The 22,813-nt window shown below is 36.5% G+C and overlaps 2 protein-coding genes across 2 annotated transcripts in view; both read right to left on the bottom strand.

The window, feature by feature from the left end:
• Nucleotides 1–13,890, bottom strand: part of syn3 (synapsin III) — a 94,976-nt gene extending 81,086 nt beyond the window's left edge. Inside the window, exons 1-3 of the mRNA XM_065264404.2 lie at nt 13,802–13,890; nt 7,230–7,643; nt 1,859–1,916 (exon numbers count right to left, since the gene is read on the bottom strand). Coding sequence (XP_065120476.2) covers nt 1,859–1,916; nt 7,230–7,624 — 453 coding nt within the window. The 5' untranslated portion in view covers nt 7,625–7,643; nt 13,802–13,890. The remainder of the gene's footprint in view (nt 1–1,858; nt 1,917–7,229; nt 7,644–13,801) is intronic.
• A 906-nt stretch (nt 13,891–14,796) lies between these two features.
• On the bottom strand, nt 14,797–22,450 carry LOC135758730 (protein mono-ADP-ribosyltransferase PARP12-like). Its single transcript, XM_065273357.2, has 12 exons — nt 21,848–22,450; nt 20,610–20,745; nt 19,966–20,287; nt 19,844–19,888; nt 19,625–19,751; nt 19,307–19,472; nt 18,291–18,435; nt 17,988–18,084; nt 17,820–17,907; nt 17,622–17,752; nt 17,362–17,504; nt 14,797–17,257 (listed from the first exon to the last, which is right to left on the bottom strand). Exons 1-12 carry the CDS (start codon nt 22,117–22,119, stop codon nt 16,233–16,235), a joined length of 2,697 nt encoding a protein of 898 aa, XP_065129429.1. The 5' UTR covers nt 22,120–22,450; the 3' UTR covers nt 14,797–16,232.
• Nucleotides 22,451–22,813: the final 363 nt, after the last annotated feature.

The following is a 22,813-nucleotide window of genomic DNA, read 5'->3' as shown; positions in this document are numbered from 1 at the left end:
ATAAACCATTGTTATTATTAGTAGTAATATTTCTGCATTGGAAATTGTTTACTTACAAGTGTAGTAGTGTAATAGAAAAACAACAGAGCCATTGGTAATAATATCCACACTACTTCTAGTTATTGATAAATTTATTGAAAGTTGTGTGATCAAAATAATAGCAGTGTGAAGTTTAATTAGGAAATATTAGTTAATTCTGTGAAAAAACTGATCCTTCTTGTCCTTTATTTAGAAAGAGGGGAAGCCAATATTTGTTACTAATGTGCCATGTCAAACATTGCTCAGAGGAACAATGCAATTTGATTAAAAAGTTGTATTAAAAGCTAAGCTGTTTGCAAGAAGCCCCCATAAAGCAGCATTGTTGAAAAAAAGCCTTTTACAGAATGACATCAACTGGCCCAAAGAAATATTATGCAATATTTTGTGGCCTGATAAGAGTAAAACTGTTTATATTATGGGGTCTAGGGGTTATCGGCAGAACCTCAGGTGACCCCCAGGTACTGAATTCAAGCCACAGCACACTGTAAAGACAGTTAAACATGGTACTGAGATGTTTTTACATACTACGGTGTTGGGCCTATACGGGAACATGGATCAGTTTGAATATTTGAGGTTATAGAGTGGAATTGAGGTTATAAAGTGACCAGCTTAATCCACTGATCTCTACACTTGTGAGGTGACATTAAAAATGCAGTTTCTGAAGCAAAACTAAAAACTGACTAAAACTGTGCATCCTGGGCTGAAATACCTGTTTCTAGATATCAGAGGTTGGTTGACTCACAACAATGGTTATGCAACTAAATATTAGTAATTCATAGTTTAAAGTGAAGTCAAATCTTAAGAAATTTTTAGAGATAACTCGTCAATTAAGAGAAAACGCTTCCCTGCCAATGACTAGAATTTCCAACAAGAATTTCCGGCTATCTGCAATACCACTATTATCCACCAGGTAGACTTCCGCAACTTATACAACCCAGAAGTAGCGCCTCACGTGAAAGAACTCTGTGTATGTTTTAAAGATCGCTCTGAATCTGATCTCTATCAAAAGTCCTTTACAAAAATGGAATTATCTCAGTTTTTTGCTCAGAATTGGGTGTTTTTGAAGAAACCTACCCATATTTGAGATGTGATAAAAAGAGAACTAATGAAGGTAGGGTAAAACGTTATTTTTTATTTTTTTTGAAAGCAGATGGTCTGTTCTTTCATTTGATATATTGGTTGTTTATATATTTAAAGAAGAAAATTTTCTGGAAGGCATTAAACTTTTGTGAAAATCATGAAAAATGCTGGCGCTGGCTGGCAACTTTTAAAAAAAAAAACGCTGGCGGGGAAAGAGTTAAGTGTCCACAAAGAACAATGTTGACACTGCTATTTTTTGAACAGCTTTAATTTAAATTTAAAGAACAAGACAGACTTGTAAATTGTGTTAATGCTTTGATTTGGAAATTAGTGTGTAATGTTTTCAATACATCTGAAATAAAGAAATAAACTTTATTTATAACATTTCTGCACTTTATTTACTTTTATTAGTACACTGCGACTTTTTTGAACACCACTGTATATAACACGACAAAGACACACATATATTTGTAGTGAGAGTAGATATTAGTAGCCGTATAATAACAGGATCAAATGAAAAAGGTTTTCCCCTTTCTGGTAAGCAATTTGGCACATGTGGAAGTCATTCCATTTACTGTGTTTGTTTAAACGCTGCTAATATACTTCAGAATGAGCAACATTTTATGAGAAGAAACACCTACACAGAGTTAATGAGTCTTAAACATCAACACTGAGTCACTCATACATGAGACACATGATAGAGTGTTTGAAAGAGATTAAAGACTTGAGTTAGACATACCTGTTCAACACGAATCTCATATTCGCCATTCAGCTTCCGTCCTCTGAAATACTTTGCCCTGCAGGAGAAACACTCATCAGTGATTCACATATTCTTACTATAAATGAGCTCATGTTGATTATTAGTGCTACTGTAACACACATGAATCTGTAGTCAAGTTTTGAGCACAATGAATCATAGTAAAGTCTGCTGCTAGCAACCACAAGATATCCCTATAAAAAACCCTATATATTTACACCTTGAATGGGGTGCAGGTCAGTTTGGATCAAAGCACCTGCCAAATGCATAAATGAAAATGTGTGACATACTTGACCTCTGGATTTAACCTCATCCCAGTGAGTAGTGACCTGGGGAACAACTGGGGTTAAGGCTCCTTGTTCAACGGCACCTCATTCACAACCTGCCGGCCGTGAGACTTGAACCGGCGACCTTCAAAGTTATAAGCCAGACTTTCCAACCACTTGTTTACGACTGCCCAATAATCACTTATTCAGTCTGAGTCACTTATAAATGTGACTCAGATAAGAGAACTCTCCTTTATCATCCATGAAAACCATAGATTTGGTTTGAGCATTGTGGTCAAAGTGTTGCTAACTGTACAGATGTTTTCAATAATCATTGTATAAATATTGAGGGGTGTAGTTTGTATTGTAAGGGAGTAGCCTACCCGCAAAACCCCTCAGAAACTGTCATCCACAGACCAAATGCTTTGCTCTTTGACTGCTTCATAAAAACAGTGTAAGAGACAGACAGTCAGAAGAGAGCAATGTCATGCTGTAAAGTGATTGTGTCCTTACACACAGTGAAGCAGGGAAGCGCTGGGAATGGGGCCGCGTCTGTCAGGGGCCGAATGTGTCTCCCAGCGACTCCCTGACTCCATTCAGGAATGCCAACAGAGGAAGAGAAGGACAGACAAACAGAGAGACACAGAGCTGACTGACAGACAGACAGACAAACACAGGGACACAGAGCAGACAGACAACCAGAGAAACAGACAGAAAGCTGGCAGACAGACAGAGAGACACAAAGTTGACAGACAGACAGACAGGCAGAAAGACAGAGAGATAGAGAGAGAGAGTGAAAGAGACAGACAGACACAGAGCTGACAGACAGACAGACAGGCAGAAAGACAGAGAGACAAGACATACATAGAGATAGAGAGAGAAAGTTAAAGAGACAGACAGACACAGAGCTGACAGACAGACAGAAGCAGTTAAGAAATTAACAGTTTGTTATCAAGAATATTTAACGAATATTCACAAAGTTAGCGAAATTTGCTGTCTCCAGTCTGTTTCCATTCAAATACATACATATTTTGTGTATATATCGCAAATTATCTACCTTTGTGTTCCCCTTAATTTTTTTTGAAGAAGACAGTATTCAAACAGTTTATGGAAATTTGACAGTAGTACTTAAAAATAAAAAAAATTGCAATTGTAAAATCTACAAAGTATACAAAGACAACATCAGGTCCTATAGGTAAAGGTCTTCATGGGTAAATCTGGATCTGAAAACCCGATGTCTAACCAGAGTTCGTTTGTCTCTAAGCTTTTACGACTAAAGCTCAGCTGGGACCAGGTTGGGTCCACTAATCTATATAAATGACTGGATTGCGCATGACGTCACACTTGTGAAGCCACCGCGCCGCCATGTTGGTATACCCAAATGTTCTATTAAATCAATGGACGTTATCAGATTTTAATGATAAAACATCACTTTACTCATCTTTGTTTTTATATGTGAAGTTACCCTGTACATTATTACAACACAAACGTCCTAAGCATGTAAATAGTTATTTACTGAAAGTTGTTCATTTTGCGTTTTAATCAGTTATTTCTTTATTACAGTATCAGATCAGCAGACACACTGCAGCATATTTAGTATTAATGACAATAAACGTGCTCATTCTGAAATCTAAATAAATAATCATGCTTTGTACCGTATTTGCATGCAATAATTTGCTAGTTTTGTAATTATGTTATGTTATCTAAACTTTCAAGTTACCTAAACTTATTTAGAGAAATAACGCTGACCGTCACCGTGTAGCTGAATGTCAAAAAAAACTTTATTCATACCCGTGTCATTAACAAATGCAGCAGACACACTCACCTTAACGTTTTTTTTTATAAATCCATTATCCTGCCCGATTAAAACATAAACATTGCAAATAACACCAGAATTAACAAATAATTTACGTACACATATCTTAAAAATTTACCTTGTGTAACTGATACGCTGTAAAGGGGGTAAATTTTGATCATGATTTTGAATGGAAGTCAATGATGCCCTCTGCCGGATGGGTATACCAAGATGGTCCCTCGAACTCTGCACTGGCTTCACCTCACGCAGTTACGTCAAGCGTTCTATGCGCAATCCAGTCATTTATATTGATCAGTGGTTGGGTCTGATATTTGTATAATCCAGTAAAATAAATGTGCTTTCACCAAACTGACCTGATTATGAGGATAGTACCATTAAATATTTAAGAAAATAAACCTTAATCATTTTATTGATAAGTAATTAACATTTCAGCACTCCTAGAAGAGACAGCGACTCACGCTGTTCACCGCATATTGACCGCATATTCGTGTAAAGTGCATTCTTGGAAAACAAACACAGGTAATTTTAGTTTAATGTTAGCTATATTGTTATGTGATTTTGTAATTTTAGTATTTCTCTTATTTTTTATATTGCTACATTGGTTTATTTTAATTTTAGTTATAGTGTTAGTTAAGTTCGTATTTATTTACAGTTTATTAATTTTACAGCCTCAACTTCAAACCTATTTCAGTTTATTACTAAAGCAAAATTTCACATTTTTTGTGTTGTTTATTAAATAGTATGTATACAATTATCTTACTTGATTTCAGTTAACAGAAATGTTTAATAGTTTTAGGTTTAGTAAATTATGGAAATGTGCGGAAACATTTTCCTTTTGTGTAATGTTGGACGCGCAAGCAGGTTTCGTCAAAGTACATTATACTTCTTCCAGCGTCCACCTTGCACGCAAACATCTGCACAGCTTTAAAAGTATATGTACAGGACATTCACAAATTCAAAAAAGCTGAGAAAAACAGCAGATCCACCACTAAAGTTTATGTTTTATTTGTATTTATTGCTAATGTTGAATTAGATTTTTGACCGACAATTTCATTACTAATACATTTACATTTAATACAGGCGCCTGAAATGTAAAATGTGAGTATAGAGTAGGGATGCTAAACAATTAATCGTGATTAATCGTTAGCAGAATAAAAGTTTTTGTTTACATCACATATGTGTGTAAACTGTGTATAATAAATATGTACATATATAAATATGAACACATTCATGTATAATTTTAAGAAATTTTTTTATATAAGTATTTATATTTATATATAATATAAATTATACATACATATACAAATGTATGTACACATGTAAACATTTCTAAAACATATACTTGCATGTGTGTACATTTATTAATACAAATTTATTATACACAGTTCACACACATATATGATGTAAACAAAAACTTTTATTCTGCTAACGATTAATCGCGATTAATTGTTTAGCATCCCTATAGAGTATACGTGAATAAAGATAATATCTTATATAATTGATCACTTGTTGTTTGGAAAGTATTTGTCATGTACTGAATAAAAAGTAGTTTAAAACCACAATTAATTGTCTGGTTTTTACAACTTTTATTCGGAATCAAAAATCTGCCTTTAAATTTGAGAGAAATAAAGATTTGTCATATATCATGATAATTATAGACTGATATGGAAAAAAATAATAATTTTTTGGCCATATGAGGTATCGGCATTTTGTTTATGCACTTAACTCAACCTGTTTAAAATTACTTATTTTTACTTAATATAAAATATTCCTTTAATTTTTAATGGTCTGACATGTGAGATATACTGTTTGAAAGCTTTCTGCAGTTATGCTTCACTTTGACATATTTTACTGTAAGAAAGTTATTTATAATTTACACTATTCCCCCCCAAAAAATTTATATTAATTAATATTCATATATTTATATTTTTTCAAATATGACAAACATGGACAAGTCTTATATCAAATGAAAGCTCTCATTCTCAAGACTTTATATGAGAGCATTCATAACTCTTAGTGTAGCCATGTCTGTACAGAAGAGAGAATCCTCATATGACATTATATGATTGATCTGTCTTAGAGAGAGAGAGTCAGAGAGATCCACAAACAGTAGCAAGAGTTTCCCCACAGCTAACACGAGTCACTTGAGATGATGAAATATTCCCATTCGCTCCACACGTAACTCTCTCATGTAAAAAGAAAGACTAAATGTTTTAGTGTTTGTCATCAACTGTAGAGATCTGTGAGTTATTTTTTAGGACATTGGATTGAGCTTTAAATATTCTGTACTGAAATCAGAGAATCTGTTGATTACATCACAAACATTAACCAGCTTTTGTTACTGTTTATTGGTAATGGGGCGGGTATTCATGCATTCACATACAATGAATCTGGTAGTATTGTGAATTTTTATTGTGAATTTTTAAGAGCTAACAGATAAAACTCAATTCTGTGTTTTAAATAGAGACGTGAACACTGGAGCTCATGATAGATAGACATCTAACGCCACCTGCTGATGAGAGTGAAACATTGTGCCATCTTGTGGTAGAAGAATCACTGCATCTAAAACACATGTGTGTTGTGCTCATACACCAGCAAAAATCAATTAATAAATAAATAAAAACATATTTAGATTTTTGTTTTACAATATAAAGAAATACTTAGAAATTTAACTTAAGAAACAAGTAAAATAACTTCAAGTCATAATTATGTTCTGAAATCATGTGTGAATATCTTATTTTGGTTGTCAAGTATATTTGAACTTTATGTCTAAACAATGTTTAGATAATATTACAGTTTTTATAATTTATAGGGATAAACACTAAACCCAGTTGTTGTCTCAGACCCTTTCAGTCTTAAGATGTCACACAGATCTGGAGTCTTAACACATGTTGGTGTTATAAGAGAAAAAGAGAAATCAGCACTTTTGTAGACTGGATTAAAAGTAACAGTGAGTACTAAACTCTAACTGAAAACAAACCATCCGAAATATTAAATAAGCACACGAATGACCGGTGAAAATGAATAAAGTTTCCTGCAGAAATAAGCTGTCAGATTATCTGCAGGTCTAGATGAACACACTCACTTCAGACCTCGAAGACCTGCTGTCTATATCAAGACCATTAAAGACATTTCACGACTTAACCAACACAGCAAAACATACTGATCATGAACTTATTGTCTCTTTATTGTCACTATGAGCAGCTCATGCTTGTAGTTGTTTTAGCACTGGGATCTGGAAGAGAGAGAGAGAAAGTAAATCAGCTCTTACCAATCTGTGTGAGGATCATCGATGACCAGAAGCACTTTGGGTTTGCGTACGGCAGGTTTAGCTGGAGGAGCGGCAGAGGCTTCGGCGTGCGCCGAGGCCTTCGCCTGCACAGCGCTGGCGATCTGAGCCGTTTTCACTACGCTGGAGAAAGAGCTGAGAAAACCACCGGAGGCGGTGGGCGGGGCCGGAGCCGCAGGCTGTGGGGCCGGCTGTGGGGGTGTGGCCTGTGCCTGCAGGGCAGGTGGGGTGGGCGTGGCCGGTGGCTGGCGGCGCTCTGTGGCTGGGGAAACCGGAGAGCTGGTGGAGCTTGAGGATCTCTGGAGATCCATCATGTAGCCATTGGGCAGATTGGCTACAAAGCTGCTGTCTGACAGACGTCTGCGCAGGTAGTTCATGGTGAAGCTGGTGATTAATCTGTAAGACATGGAGACAGAACATTTATGGGCATTATTTGCTGCACATGACAGAGGATTTGAGTCTCCAACAACTGCTGGACACCATCCTGAGGTAAACAAGTAACACATATAAGAGCACTTGTAAAGTGATTTACTGCAGTATATCATTCCAGATCCATCTATTACTGCTTTTAAAAGCAACTCTAAAATAATAAAATTTGCTACAAAGAACTTTATGGAAAAAACGCACCATTACATCTATCTGCTCTTGGCAAGTAATGAGATTTCCCCACACAGACAGATTGATAAAGAACATCTCATTAGAATAATGTGAGCTTTACTGCAGGGATAAACAACAGACATACTAAATGTGAACACTAATGAAGCAGAGACACAGAGGAGAGAGATAGAGAGAGTTGCAGATTCCCCATCATTTACCACAGTACAGAAAGACGTAAATTTTTATCTAGGGTGATCATACGTGACATTTTTCCAGGATGAATCTTGGTCAGGATTTCGGGTGCGTCTTCCGGAAGTCATATTTGTCAACCACATACGTCATCGAGGTTTATTATTCCAGGTTCTATTTCAGAAAAGCAATCTTTACATTTCAAGGTAAGATTCAAACTACCATGATTGTATATGTTTTTAATGGAAATGTGAGAACCTCAATGACATATGCGGTCGACTAGTACGACTTGCATAAGACGCACGCAAAATCCTCAACTTGTATGAATTAATACATACCTTTCTTTTTTCAATGCATGCACTTAATCTTTGTACAGCGGGTCGTGAATGTGTTAGCATTCATTCCTTAGGATCCAAACAGGGATGAATTTAGAAGCCACCAAACTCCATTTTTTTCCTATGTAAAGACATGAGTAGTAACATGAGTAAGTATGGTGGCACAAAAAAAAACTTTTGTAACTACTCGTGTAACAGTATTTAAAACGGGAAAACAAGTGTTTGGTGGCTTCTAAATTCATCCCTGTTTAGATCCTAAGGAATAAATGGGGCTAGGCTAAATGCTAACACAATCACGATGTGTTGTACAAAGATTAAGGGCATGCATTGAAAATAGATATGAGTGTATTAATTTGTCTAAGTTGAGGTAAGAACATAGTCAAATATTGAAAAACAGTGGTGTTTTCCTTTAACTCTTTCACCGCCATTGACGAGATATCTCGTCAATTAAGAGAAAACGCTTCCCTGCCAATGACAAGATTTTCAGTCCTTTCGCAATACCGCTATTATCCACCAGGTGGTGCCCTTCCGCAACTTTTTAAACCCGGAAGTATTGCCCTATGGCAAGCGGCTGCATGTCCGTGTCTGTTTTAAAGATCGCTCTGAATGGGATCTCTATGAAAATTCCGTCACAAAAATGGAATTATCTCTGCTTTTTGCTCAAAATGTGGTGTTTTTGCAGAAACCTACCAATATTCAAAAGCTGATTACAAAAGAACCACTGAAGGTAGGATGAAACGTTTTTTTTTTGTTTGAAAGCAGAGGGTCTGTTCTTTCATTTGGTATATTGTTTGTTTATTTATTTAAAGAAGAACATTTTCTGTAAGGCATTAAACTTTGGTGAAAATCATGAAAGACGCTGGCGCTGGCTTGCAACTTTTTTTAAAAACGCTGGCGGTGAAAGAGTTAATGACCAATACCTCCAGAATCAAAGTTTGACACATTTGCTTGTTTCAGAGATTTACATCTTCAGCCACCTCATGCTGTTAAACATCTGAACTGTCATCTGAACCACAGACACATTCATCACAAGACCTTCTGTCCATTAAACGTTGAAGCTCAATGAAAACATTCAGAGCTCTACTGACAATGAAATGAGCACACAATTAACCATTATTGATAACACACACACACACACACACACACACACACACACACACACACACAGGATAAATAGAGATTTGATACGCTGAAAAACTGCTGAACATCTCTGAACAACTTCAGTGCAAAGCAGAATAATCACAGAATACAACAGATTACAACCCAACAGAACAGATCAGGGATCAACCTTCAGATAAGGAGGGGGTTGATATAATAATTAGTTAGTGTTATGGATCCCATCATGTCCTGCTGTGAGCTCATCATCAGATCTTACAGTAATAAAACTCTGGCTGACACACTGCAAACATTTTCAATCGAGCATGTTTGGGTAAAACTGTTTTGGTACTCCCACATGATTAAACAGGAAACAATTCTGTTGCTTAGCAACCTCTTCCTTTTTCAAACTTGACTCCCCAAAACTTGGCTCTACCCAAGACGCTGTGTATACTGTACATCAGTAATACACATAACACCTCATACTGAATCCAAACACCTGGTGGGGCTAAGCACATCACACCTGTAATGTGTAATAACTCACTATGAAGACCAGCAAAATAAACTTCAAAGGAACAGAAGACATATTTCCATCACCATGCTTTTATGCGCATTTTGAAGTATTGCATCAAAAATAAGTGATGGAAATGGCAAATTTTGATTGAAAATCCCATAATTAGAATACGTTTTAACGCTCGCTTGAGGTGGTTTTTGATTTAGGCTATGCAAAAAAAAGTAAATGCGAATAATGGGGGATGGAAACCCATCTAGAGACACATTCACAAGCCAGCTGCATTATTTTTTTTATTTACTTTGAAATATACTAACAACAAGTGCACAGTATCTAAGAAATATTGTTTTAAAGGAATAGTCTACCCTTTTGCCATATTAAACCATGTTATTACCTCAACCTAGACAAATTAATACATACCTATCTTTTTTCAATGTATGCACTGTACAGCGTGTTGTGAATGTGTTAGCATTTAGCCTAGCCCCATTCATTCCTATGGTACCAAACACTTCCGTGTTTTCCCTTTTTAAAGACTGTTACATGAGGAGTTATACCAGTAAGTATGGTGCCACAAAATAAAACTTTTTTTTGGTACCATAGGAATGAATGGTGCTAGGCTAAATGCTAACACATTCACAAATATGGCAAAAGGGTAGACTATTCCCTTAAATCCTTCACAATGTAAAGGTGTTTCCTGCAGACTAGTGTTGTCACGATACTGTGATTTCTAACTTCGGTACTACACCTGATATCAGTATTCGATACCATTTTGGCGGTACCGCTGGGGGGAAATCTGAGCCTTAAACTCTTTTATTATTATTTTATTATAAGACAAATATAACGATGCAGAAATTGTCTTTTCACTTTCACATTTTTTACATGACTACAAGGTCATTGCAGATTTATTTATTTATTTTTAAAATATGCACTTTTAAATGACAACTTCTCGTCTTGCACCAGCCATGTGAAACGCACATTTGTGGACCATTTCAAACAATAATCTGACACAAAGACATTAATTAGTATCATTCCACATACAACAATGTCAGAACGGTCCTCTTTCTCCACACTTGTAAACACTGGAGTGGAAGTTTCGCATACATCATGCATGACCTTCCGACGTGCTTACGCAGTATGTAAGATTCTGCTGGCTTGTTACACGGCAAGATGATAAGTTGTGGTTTAAAAGTACATATTTTAATTTTTATTGCCAAAAATGACAATCAGTTTGCAAGATAAGACCCTTATGCCTTGTTTAGGAATGTTAAAGCACTTTGAAGCTGTGCTGAAACTGCAATTTTAAACTTTGCATTTAAATTGTTAACTATTGAAGTCCAATAAAGTCTATTAAATTGAGAAAAAATCCTGGAATGTTTTCGTCCAAACATTTTCTTTTCGACTGAACAAATAAAGACATCAACATTTTGGATGGCATGGAAGTGAGTAAATTATCGGGATTTTTTTTAGGAAAGTGGAATATTCCTTTAAGCTTAGCGTAAAAGTTACTATTTACATACACACTAAACATACTGATGTAAATCTGCATCTTCAGATAGTTGTAATAATGTGATGAGCAGATGAGGCAAAACAGAGCACATTATAACAGGAGAAGGCTCTTATATCCTGTGTGCGTCAATGTTCTGCTGTAATATTAATGTTCATGTCATTATAGTGCATCACTCAAACATCTAAAAATACTGAAGACACTGCAGGATTTCAAAGTGCTTGAAGGATTAAACCGATGAATCACTAAAAATTAAAGAACCACATTAGTTACAGAAGCACAAGATATCACTCTCACAAATGAAACATTTTCACACTTATAAGTCGTATGAACAAATAGTATTCAGAGGAACACAAAGTTCCGAAAAATTTTCACACAGCTCTATGTCAACAACAGTTTGAACACTGCTTCAGAAAATCCCACACAATGATCATGAAAGTACGAGTCGTGTTCTGAAATTTGATCTGACATGTTTTAGAAACAGATCTACATTTTAAATGTCCTCCACTGAAAATATACAGACTTTCACTAGACACCACTTTTAATAATGGGTTTCTTTGCCGCATTTATACATTTAAATGAATATCTAACCTCACAGAAATAGTTAAACACAACTCATCAAGTTCCATTATTATAAATTTTTTGTATAATAATGACAGACATGTTTTTTTTAAGTCTTTCATCTGCACTGACAAAGGAAGCGTGACATGTAAATGATAACCATCCTCTGTGCTATTCCATGCATATGTCAATCTTATTATAAAAAGTTTTAACCCAAAGTTTTTAACCATGCAAAAATCTAAGATGACAATATTTGGTGGTTTAACACCCATGCAAAAGTTCTGTTAAGTTTTTAAAGCATTTTTTTCAATAGTTAGTAGAGAAATGTCACGTCCATAATGTTGTTTCTTCCTCATTAATGTGCATAAAAATAAAATTAAAATTAATTTTTAATGTTCTGTAAAGCAGTGGTTCTCAAACTGGGCTCCTTGGGGTGTGAGATTGTGCCAGGTGGCCCCAGACATTTTATAAAATACAATAATTTATCATGAATTCTGTGTAATTAAACCTCAGAAAAATAAGGCTACTAACCAACGGCACAATATTGTATAACTTAATAGGTTAAATATGAAAAAACCTTCCCGCACAGACCTCTTATAGAGTTTAATTTATATGGACTCTAAATTGGCCAAGTGTAATGGATTTGAGGAAGCAGTCAAGGTTGTAGCTGAAACGCAAAACAGGGTTTAATTTATTACAGCATTCCTCTAGTGGAATGGGTTTGGCTGATTGAGCTCTGACCAGTGAACAGACATATTCGTAGAGATAAAGTGAATGTGTCCAAAATCATTGGTCTTTAAAAAGTCTTAAACTAATGGTTACTTTGAACATATCACAATACACACATAAATATTGTTCAGGTGTAAACAGCCAAAAACATCAAACTCTTTGTGATATATGATGAAAAGCCCAAACACACATACATTTTACAGATTATCAGTATACAGAATATTCAGGACGCTGTCACACAGATCAATCTCTCTGAAATAAAGCTAGTAAGTAAGGAAATGTAAATTAATAAACCTTTGAACATATAAAATGAACGAATGAATATACTGAATTACATACATAAGTTATAAGCAACAGTGTTACTTTAGTAAAACCTGTATGTTCTCAACACCATCACATCAAGCTCAAAATTATAAACAAACGTTTCCAGTAAAATGAATGCACACGTTGCTCTGTCCAGTAGGTGCGCGTTAGCGACGGCATGACGTCACATCTGCGCTAAGTATGATGGAAGCGTTTCATTCGCTCGCGTCGCTTGCGGTACAGATGCACAGATACAAGTTAAATGAGTCAAATCTGACAGAATAAAGCGTTTTCTTTAAGAAACAGTGAAACGCAATGAGAACTGATTTATGACGTTTGCACGTGACTAAAAGCGCCCAGATATCGACACGATGAATTATTGATTATTAATAAATAAACCTGCGTGATTTTGTGAGGATGAATAGATCGATACATGCAGGGAATTCCCTCACCCACAGCAAATAGAATAGAAAAATGTAAAGAAATGAAACCCTGTCAAATCTAAAAACGACACGATACATTCCCTCTAGAGCTGTAGGTTGTAAAATTTGTTATTATCCTTAATTTAGATATGTTATATTCACATACTGCAGATCCACCCATCATCACTAACATTCACAAAGCAATATTTAATCGCTATGAGATTTTTTCTGCGCATTAGATACAGATATTATAAGCGAATATTATAATTAGTGAAATATCTGCAGAAATGAAGGTTTAGCAGATTTACCTCAGACGCTTCTGCTCTCGTGCCACACACCGCCTTCAGCAGCAGCGCTCGCGCTCTCGGTGCATGACGGGAACGTGCGGGACTCGCCGCATTAATTCACTCACATTTGATTGGATGAACATTATTAATATTCAATGAGACACTGAAACGCGCATGCGCATGTATGAGAGTCCTGCCTGCGCAGCATCTGAGTCTATCTGCATATTTACACCGTTGTGATAGAATGCATCCTGTTAAACATGTTTTGGAAAGATTTAAGCTTAATATTTCATATGCTTGTGAATTTTGTGTACAGGAAAAAGAAACCATTTTGCATCTGTTTTATTATTGTATCTACTCAAGGCTTTTTTGGAAAGATGTGGATTTAGAAGAAAGTTAGGCCGTGTCGTAAAAAAATGGTGTAAATTGGTGTATTTGATTTGTTTTGTTTGATCATTTTGAAGGTAATAAATAAAATATTATAAAGTTATTTATTGTATTAGAAAAGTACCATACACAAAACAAAATGGGCCATTTGTAAACCAAATCTCACACATTTATGAATAATTTCACATGATTATACAGTACCCCTTTGAATAAAGTAAAAAACTTTTTCTTCTTTCTTTACTGGTATATGTGACTAATACCTCATGTTCATGTGGTATTGAGCAAAATGTTATCTTTGTATTTAATGTCATTATTCAATCAATAAAAAGGTTACACCGTTGTGACGGTTCTCCTGCTCAGATTAAAAATATATTGCCACTTCAAATAACAATTGTTTGTAGTTTATTCACAGTAACCTAAATTAACACAATACTCAACCTACAGGAGTTGCAGTTTTTCTCAGTCACTTTGGAGCATTTCTCAGATCAGAAATTAATTTTTTTAAACACTTTCTTCAACATCATCCAGTCAGTTGTGCACAATATAAAAGCAAATTCTCATTTTTTTATAAATTGCAAATGCTTGATACAATCACAATAGTCTGCTGTTTGCTACATTTTCAATTGCTTATTGTCATCTAAATACATTATACTGGTTTCTGTTGATTAGTCTTACACCTCAAAACATTTAGGAATTAGTTCATTGCATAAATCATGTCATGCAAAATTATTGATCTATGTGTTATAATCTGTTAGTGTAAGCATGTTTCCATCGTTTTTGTAAGTATTTTGTAAATGTGAACTGAATTAATAAATTGTTGTCAAGTGAATCTTAAAATTTTGAGGTACAGAAAATTAAAGTTTTCTAAAGACATTTCTTAAAGTGTTAAGTGAACCTTTCTAATTTTGTATTTGTACTGTAAATAAAGATTTTTTTGTTCCAAATCCCAATGTGTGTAATTTGTTTACAGAAAAGATATGAAAATGTGAATACGTCCACAGTTTACATCAAAACAATACTGACATATATGCTTATGTATATTGACAACAAAGTTTGTACGAATTGTTCTGAGAAATGCACGCATTACTTTGCAAAATATGCTCCAAAGAGACAGAGAAAAACTGTAATAATAAAGTTCAACATACCACACAATCACAGATCAGAAATAAACTTTACTACCAATTCATACACCAATACAGGAACAAACACCACAAGAACACTTAGCGACATAATATACTGTACTGTTAAAACCACAAGACTTAATGATCCACAACATATGATATGTAATAAAAACAAAACAGCAGATGTGAGTATTATTCTGAAGATAATAATGTGAGGCAGTGGCGGTCGTGACTGCTCTTCCGAGGGATGCAAATTCAAAACATGTGTTCGGAGTGTCATGTGTTTCGCTCGTGTTTTCAAAATATGTGTTTGTTGCGTCATGTGAACTATGTGCATCACGTGTTTTGTCAAAATAAATGCCTGCTGCACACGTGTCAACCGTTTATGATAAAAAAAAACTCACGCTCAAAAAATATACTCAAGACACTCCCTTAACAGTAAACTGTTATTACACGTGAGATTATGCGAGTATCTTGCAAACGCGAGAATCTCTTTTATCATAAACCCTTTAGACGCGTCTGCAGCAGGCACTTATTTTGACAAGACACGTGATGCACATAGGTTAACTCGACGCGCTGAACACATATTTTGAAATTACGAACCACACACATGACGGGCTACATACATGTTGTGACGAATTTCGCATCATGCACCCTCGAAAAAAGAGGTCACCGGCCACCACTGATGTGAGGTTTAATGAAACATCCCAAATTACTAAAAGTGTCTCAGAGAGAAAATCACACAAAAACACCCCTAGGTATGTTTCACTATCAGATCAGTGTTAGAGTTTGGATAAACAGAAACTTCTGCATTTGGAAAGGACAAGATATCTTGACATTTCACCTTTCAATCAGTTATTCTATTTATGTGGATTTATTGAATTTATTAAAACCAGTTATTTGTTGGTAATACAGCAGATTTTGTTTCGTAATAGACAGAGAAATCACTGAACAGTGCATGGTTTCTCCTTTGAAGTGGTTTTGATAGTCTCTACTGTTCTCTGTCTTGTTGCTGAAGAGTTTTCTCTTTGATAAAGCTGTGGATCAACAGTCCGACGAGAAGAAACCAATGAAGAGTCTGGCACAGATTCACTGGAACGCTGAGCTGAAGAGACTACCGATGTTCTCATCACGTGGACCGGAGGAGACAACATGTCCAGTTTTACAGTATTATTTGAGTACTGTACCACTCTGGACACTAAATCCCTCGACTCAGTTCCCAACTGTCCACTGAGATCCACTGAATGCTGACACACAAAATCACTGCGTATCTGAGGGACTTCTTGGATGTTTTCAGACGAAGAACCGCTGATGGACTCATGGACTGAGATGTTCTGGTGCTCTGAATCATCTGAGGATTTTCCAACATGCAGGGGCTGAACACCAGACTCAAGTGGTGTTAAACTTTTTGTACTCAGAACTAGTTTAAGAGTGGTTTTTGAAACATCCGAAACAGGAACCTTAGATGGAACGCTCGAATCTTTATGTAGTGTTGAATGTAAGATCGAGTCTGTTTCTCTGGAGGAACTTAAAGAGGGTGAAGTCTTCCCTGAAGCAGAACCTGGTGTTGATGTAAGACTTACACCACATGATCCACTGATTAAGTTTTGTCCAACATCTGAGGCTTCAGGGCTTTGTCTACCATCTTTTAGATTTACATGAGCAACACCCAACGTAATAGATGTGACAGGGTTGTCCAACACTTCAAATAATTTTTTTTGCTCATAAGTAACAAGGAACTCTGGGTAGATCTGTGACTTTTCGAACAACACAAAGACAGACGGTTCACGGAGATTGTCTACACAGCTGTCATACTGATCTCCTGCTGTCTTTTTGGATGGTGGGCGGTGGTAGCGAGAGTCTCCTCTGGTGTAGTGGCCGAGTAAAACCCTGCACACAAACATCAAGCTTGCTCCGCATTCATCTGTCTTCATATGGCATGACTGTGCGTCCTTTGAGAAATAAATCCCTGTCAACACCAGGAAAGCAAATGATATGTAAATGGACTTACAGCAGGTTTAATAAGTATTTTATTAAATACAGTACACTCAATATACAGTAAGGGTACTCTACCTTTCCCATACACTGTGGTATCGGACATCTCAATATCAAAGTTTTGTTGACATACAAAATCAACAAGGGAAAATTTGGTAGCTTGAAACAAAAGGCGTTCACCAAATCTCTCTTTGTTTGCTTTTTTCATTGCTTCTCTTTTGCTGTGGATAAATCATACAATCAGCATATGAAAAAAAGGTTTCATTCTATCTATATCTATGTATCTGCCCATCTGTCAAAGCGTTTTAAAACAGACTAAGTTTTTAAATGATACCCACGTGATGAAGTTTTCCCAGAGTTCCCTGTTTTGCACCCGCTCAATCTGTCGGATGGTGAAACCTCTCATGGTCTCACCGAACATATCCTGGACTCTCATGTAATCTCTGTGAGATGGTTGGAGACAGACTTTCTGCAAACAAGAGGAAGAATGAATGAAAAAAGCATCTCTAATGAGAAATGAGAATTAATGAACAAACCTGAAATCCACAGTAAGGAATTGCACTTTTGTCCCAAAATCCAGGAACCCCTTTATAAATGCGAGGCTTAGCCGAGGAGCTTCTCCGGCTACAAAACAACACAGAACTATGTCAGAAACACAAAATGAATCTGAACATAAACTTGACATTAAATTATGATCATGTCACCTGTTTTTGATGATCTGGACGTCCACGGAGGAGATAAAGGCAGGTCGTCGTCTGATGGGTCTCTCTCTTCCACTTACTTCATTTCTTTGTGCCATATCTGTAAATGTAAATCTCATGTGAATTTTCTTACAATTTAACATCAAGTGATTATTCAAAGGCATGACAAAATGTATCATCTTCTGACATAAAAACAACTCCTGAATAATTCAACATGACCAACAATACAAGAACAACAGAGACTGAAACTCCAGAAATCAACACAAGCACCAAAAACAGAAAGACAGCATTAAAACGATGACAGACCTTTAAAATTCAGCTCATAAAACCGATTGCCTGCTTTGAACTTCACAACAGCATCCTGATCTGAAGGGTTTTTGAGCTGTAAATACTCCTGATATTTCTTCTCCAGGTCCTCACTGCTGACTGAAGACAATCTGTGCATTTCTTTCTTTAAGTTTCACATATAAGAAGAAGAAAGATTTTCAAGGAATAGTTCACTTTCATAAAAAATAATCCTGATAATTTACTCAACCCAAATAAACATCCATGATGTCTTTTTTGTTCAGTCAAGAAGAAATTAAATGTTTTGAGGAAAACATTCCAGGATTTTTCTCCATGTAGTGGACTTTAGTGGACCTTAACAGTTTACAGTTTCATTGCAGCTTCAGAGGGCTCTAAACGATCCCAACTGAGGCAAAAGGGTCTAATCTAGCTAAACCATCTACATTTTCATCAACAAAAAAATTTGCTTTTTAATCACAACTACTCGTCTTGCACTAGCTGTGAGACACACCAGTGCGACCTTACGTATTGCGTTGACAGGTCACGCATGACATATGCGAAACTACCGCCCCAATGTTTACAAGTGTGGAGAAAGAGGACCATTCTGACGTAGTTGTATGTGGAATGATACTAATTAATGTCTTTGTGTCAGTTTATTGTTTAAAATGGTCCGCACATGTGCGTTTCACATATGTAACGCGTGACCCTTCCATGTGATTACGTAATAAGTAAGGTCGCACTGGTGTGTCACTGGTGTGAAAATGTAGATGGTTTCGCTAGATAAGACCCTTATGCCTATTGTGGGATCGTTTAGAGCCCTTTGAAGCTGCGTTGAAACTGTTGAGGTTCACTAAAGTCCACTATGGAGAAAAATCCTGGATAGTTTTCCTCGATTTCTTCTCGATTGAACAAAGACACAAGCATCTTCAATGACATGGGGGTGAGTAAATTATCCCATATCTTTTTATAAAAGTGGAATAATCCTTTAAATACTACTGTAAGTCCTTCTAATGATGAATATGAATCTTCAAGCATACCACTGATGCATACTGGATCCATTGATTGTACTCATCTCTCCAGTACCAGACCCAAGTGGTGGTGAGGATGAAACTGGGAAAGAGAACTGAGGGTGCTGTAGAGAGACGCCGGACCTCATCCAGACCCAGAATCATTTCCTCAAAACAAACAGGCTCAGCTCCTGAACTGTCACGGTAGAACAACACACATGTGATCTTTTTTCAGTTTAATACAGTTATCTGTCAATAACAATCTGTGTGTGTGAATCCCAAACACATAAAACAATGATCAGATCTTGTTTTTAGCATTCTCCTGCTCCTTACTGTACATAAACACACCTGTAGATGTTAGATGGTCGGCAGTAATCTCGCTCAATCTCCTCATTGTTGGGTAAGAGAGTCCAGGTGTCACCCACCCTAACCTCCCACTTATAAGGCATTTCAAAGTGGATTCTGCCGCAGTCTCCTGTGATGAGGGATTACAAGACACACGCTGACCTCTCATATAAAGCTGACTGTACATCATCACTCATGTCTCCCTGTGTACATTCAACTCACGGTTTTTACAGTAGCCTTTGACAAAACAGAGGCAGATTTCACATCCTGTGTGGAAAAAACACAGCAGTTCAGATTACAGTACATCTAATCTGATGATATCACACATGCAAATTCACCAATACCTGAGCTTCTCTTTACTGCTTCACTATTTCTCTTCAGTCCGACAGGCTGTTTTGTGTTCTTAAAATGAGTATCGCCACTGTAACTCTTCAGCGTGACTATATTGTGGTAAATGGAGTTAAGTGAACACAGCAGATGATCGGGCACACCTCTGCGTCTCAATATTCTGACCACATGAGGACTGCGAAAATCATGTGATCTATGGCAGTCTGTAACATCACAGCGTCCTCTGATGAAACTCTCGCACACGTGCAGTCTCGTGCACTGCTCTTTATCCGGACAGTTACCGTACGGCCCACCGCCTTTGTTGTATTTCACACACACCTGTGATAGGACAGAGCGAGCCAACAGAGCACACGATTTATAAAGAGAGGAAAGACCTATGAAATCAGACATTTCATGCTACTAAAATGTACCAGTGACTCAATTTTACCACCAGGTTTACTATACAACTAAGTGGATAAAAACATTGTACAATCATCAGCAACACATATAGCCCAAAATGTGTGTACAAATCTGGTATCAGACATTAATTTAGTTATTCATATACTTTGGTACTTAACCATCATTTTAAGATCCTTATAGTGCTATATGTGAGGTAATGAATCTTGTAAGTCACATGTCTGGATGTGATGTTTAGACTCACAGGAGGCAGAATGTTGGGATCACTGATTAGTAACACCACACAAACTTCATCTCGATTCAGACCAAACATCCGATGATCTGTGAGGACTCGGATGTTGTGCTCTGACATCAGTTTATGTACATAATCACACAATGGCCTGCAGAACACAGACAAACTCTTATTACTACAGTCAATATTTACATGAACATTTTCACTGTAACCAGTGGCAGCCAGTCAATGGGGTGTTGGCGCGCCGCCCCCATAAAGTTTTGGTACATTCACACAGGGCGTCAGCATTAACGCTTGATGGAGGCCATGTTTAAAGCATGGCCCTGACGTGACAACAGCCAATTACAGTGGCCGCAACACATGCTCCTTTGTACTCTGGTCTTGCATAAATGTAATTAGCTGGCTTTGCACTAGTTTATTTGCATAAGGCAATCTGATTGGCTGACACCTGGTGGTAAAAAATGTTGAGAAATGTTCGACTTCTGCCATGAGCAACACCTTAATGAGAAGCGTTAACGCTGATGCTCTGTGTGAATGCACTGTTAGCTAGAGAAGAAAAGCTACTTTAAAATATTAACAAAAAGTTACAAAGTTAAAAAAGTTACAGCAAAAAATATATAGTACAAATTAATACAAAATAAAATAATTTTGTCATACTATTTCACTGTTAGTCAAATGTATATTTATTTAAAAATCAAAAATGTTTTTAGTTCATGTGTGTGTGTGTGTGTGTGTGTGTGTGTGTGTGTGTGTGTGTGTGTGTGTGTGTGTGTGTGTGTGTCTGGGTTGCCAAACGAGACTGAGCTCTAATTGGCTCGTTTCTGCTCGTCCTTGGGGCACTGCACACTGCACCCAAAACCCTCCCATTTTTGTTGTTAGCGAATCAGTACTGTTTTTAATGTTTTTGACCTAATGTGATTGGACCGTTCTCTCATAAGGTACAGTAATAATCAGTGGAAGCAAGTGAAATATCTCGACATAAAAGAAAGTACGGTTAAATTGTTACAAACCACCCAAGGTGTTTAGTTAAAGAATAAATAAAGGATCAAGGAGACTTTGCAGTTAACTGTCCAGGAGAAACAACACTGTCTATTGAAGCCTATAGCGTTGCATATTGTCATACTATCTGAGAGTCTGTGGTAGATTGCTTTGATCATGTTTACATTGTCAATCACACTGTTAGAAACTATACTGTTCTAGGAGACCGTAGATTGTGACAAATTGCCCCGGGCTCCTGTATAAACGCGCACCTCTTACAGTATCCGGTCATCAGATAATATTTACACAAGTGTAGATCTCGACACACGCCGTCACACTCGCTGTTTTTGCACAGTTTCACGGCACTTTTCACGATGACCTCTTTACTATCGCTGTGCTGGATTACAGAGAAGATGGGGCTCTTGATGATGATCTGATCCAGGTCTGTTATCTCCGGTAGTCCGTAAGAAAGATCCAGAAGACGCTCGTACTCCATCGATCCATTATGGGCACACAAGATCTTCAGAAGACTTTCTATAGACATTTTGAGATCCACACACGCTCCAGATCAGTCAGTGTCAGACTCAGGTGGCGCGCGTAACAAGTTTGGTTATTGTTGGGGGTTCGTTTGACTAGTGTGAGCACTCTGAACCATATATAACCGAAATATAACCTGAACAGAGATATGGTCTGATCTGACTCAGGTTCAGTGTCCTCCTGATTAGAGACGTCAACCAAGTGTGTGGAAAACGAAACTGAGAGACGCGCCCTACGTCAGAAACTCTTCTGCGCATGCCTGAGTTATTATTGTATTAATACAACTAAAATAAAAAATTATTAACGATGATCAAATATTTTGTTGAATTTTAAACGAATGGTGTTAGGTGTGTTCAACTTGTTTTTTGTTTTTTGTTTGTTGTATTGAATATTTAGTTGTAACATTAAAATCAAAACATAACAATTAGGAGTTACATTAGAAGAGAAAAAAATGGAAAAAGAACAAAAAAAATTAAATGGCTCAAGTCAAACAAAACAAAAAGTATACAATTAAACAAAGAAAAGCACATTGTACAAATTAAGAAAAGTCACAAATTAAACGATTTGAAAAGATTATAAGTCGTGCAAATTGTACAAGTTCATGTTTTCTTGTTAAGAGAAAATAAAATTGTCTTTAAATACTGTTTTTATCTCTTGTAAAAGTACTGAAAAGTACTTTTTTAGGGTATAAAGATTTGGTA

This window comes from Paramisgurnus dabryanus, chromosome 1 (genome assembly GCF_030506205.2).
Source record: "Paramisgurnus dabryanus chromosome 1, PD_genome_1.1, whole genome shotgun sequence".
In the NCBI taxonomy this organism is placed as follows: Eukaryota; Metazoa; Chordata; class Actinopteri; order Cypriniformes; family Cobitidae; genus Paramisgurnus; species Paramisgurnus dabryanus.
The sequence above is the reverse complement of the archived record's forward strand: the minus strand, read 5'-3'. Positions and strand labels throughout refer to the sequence as shown.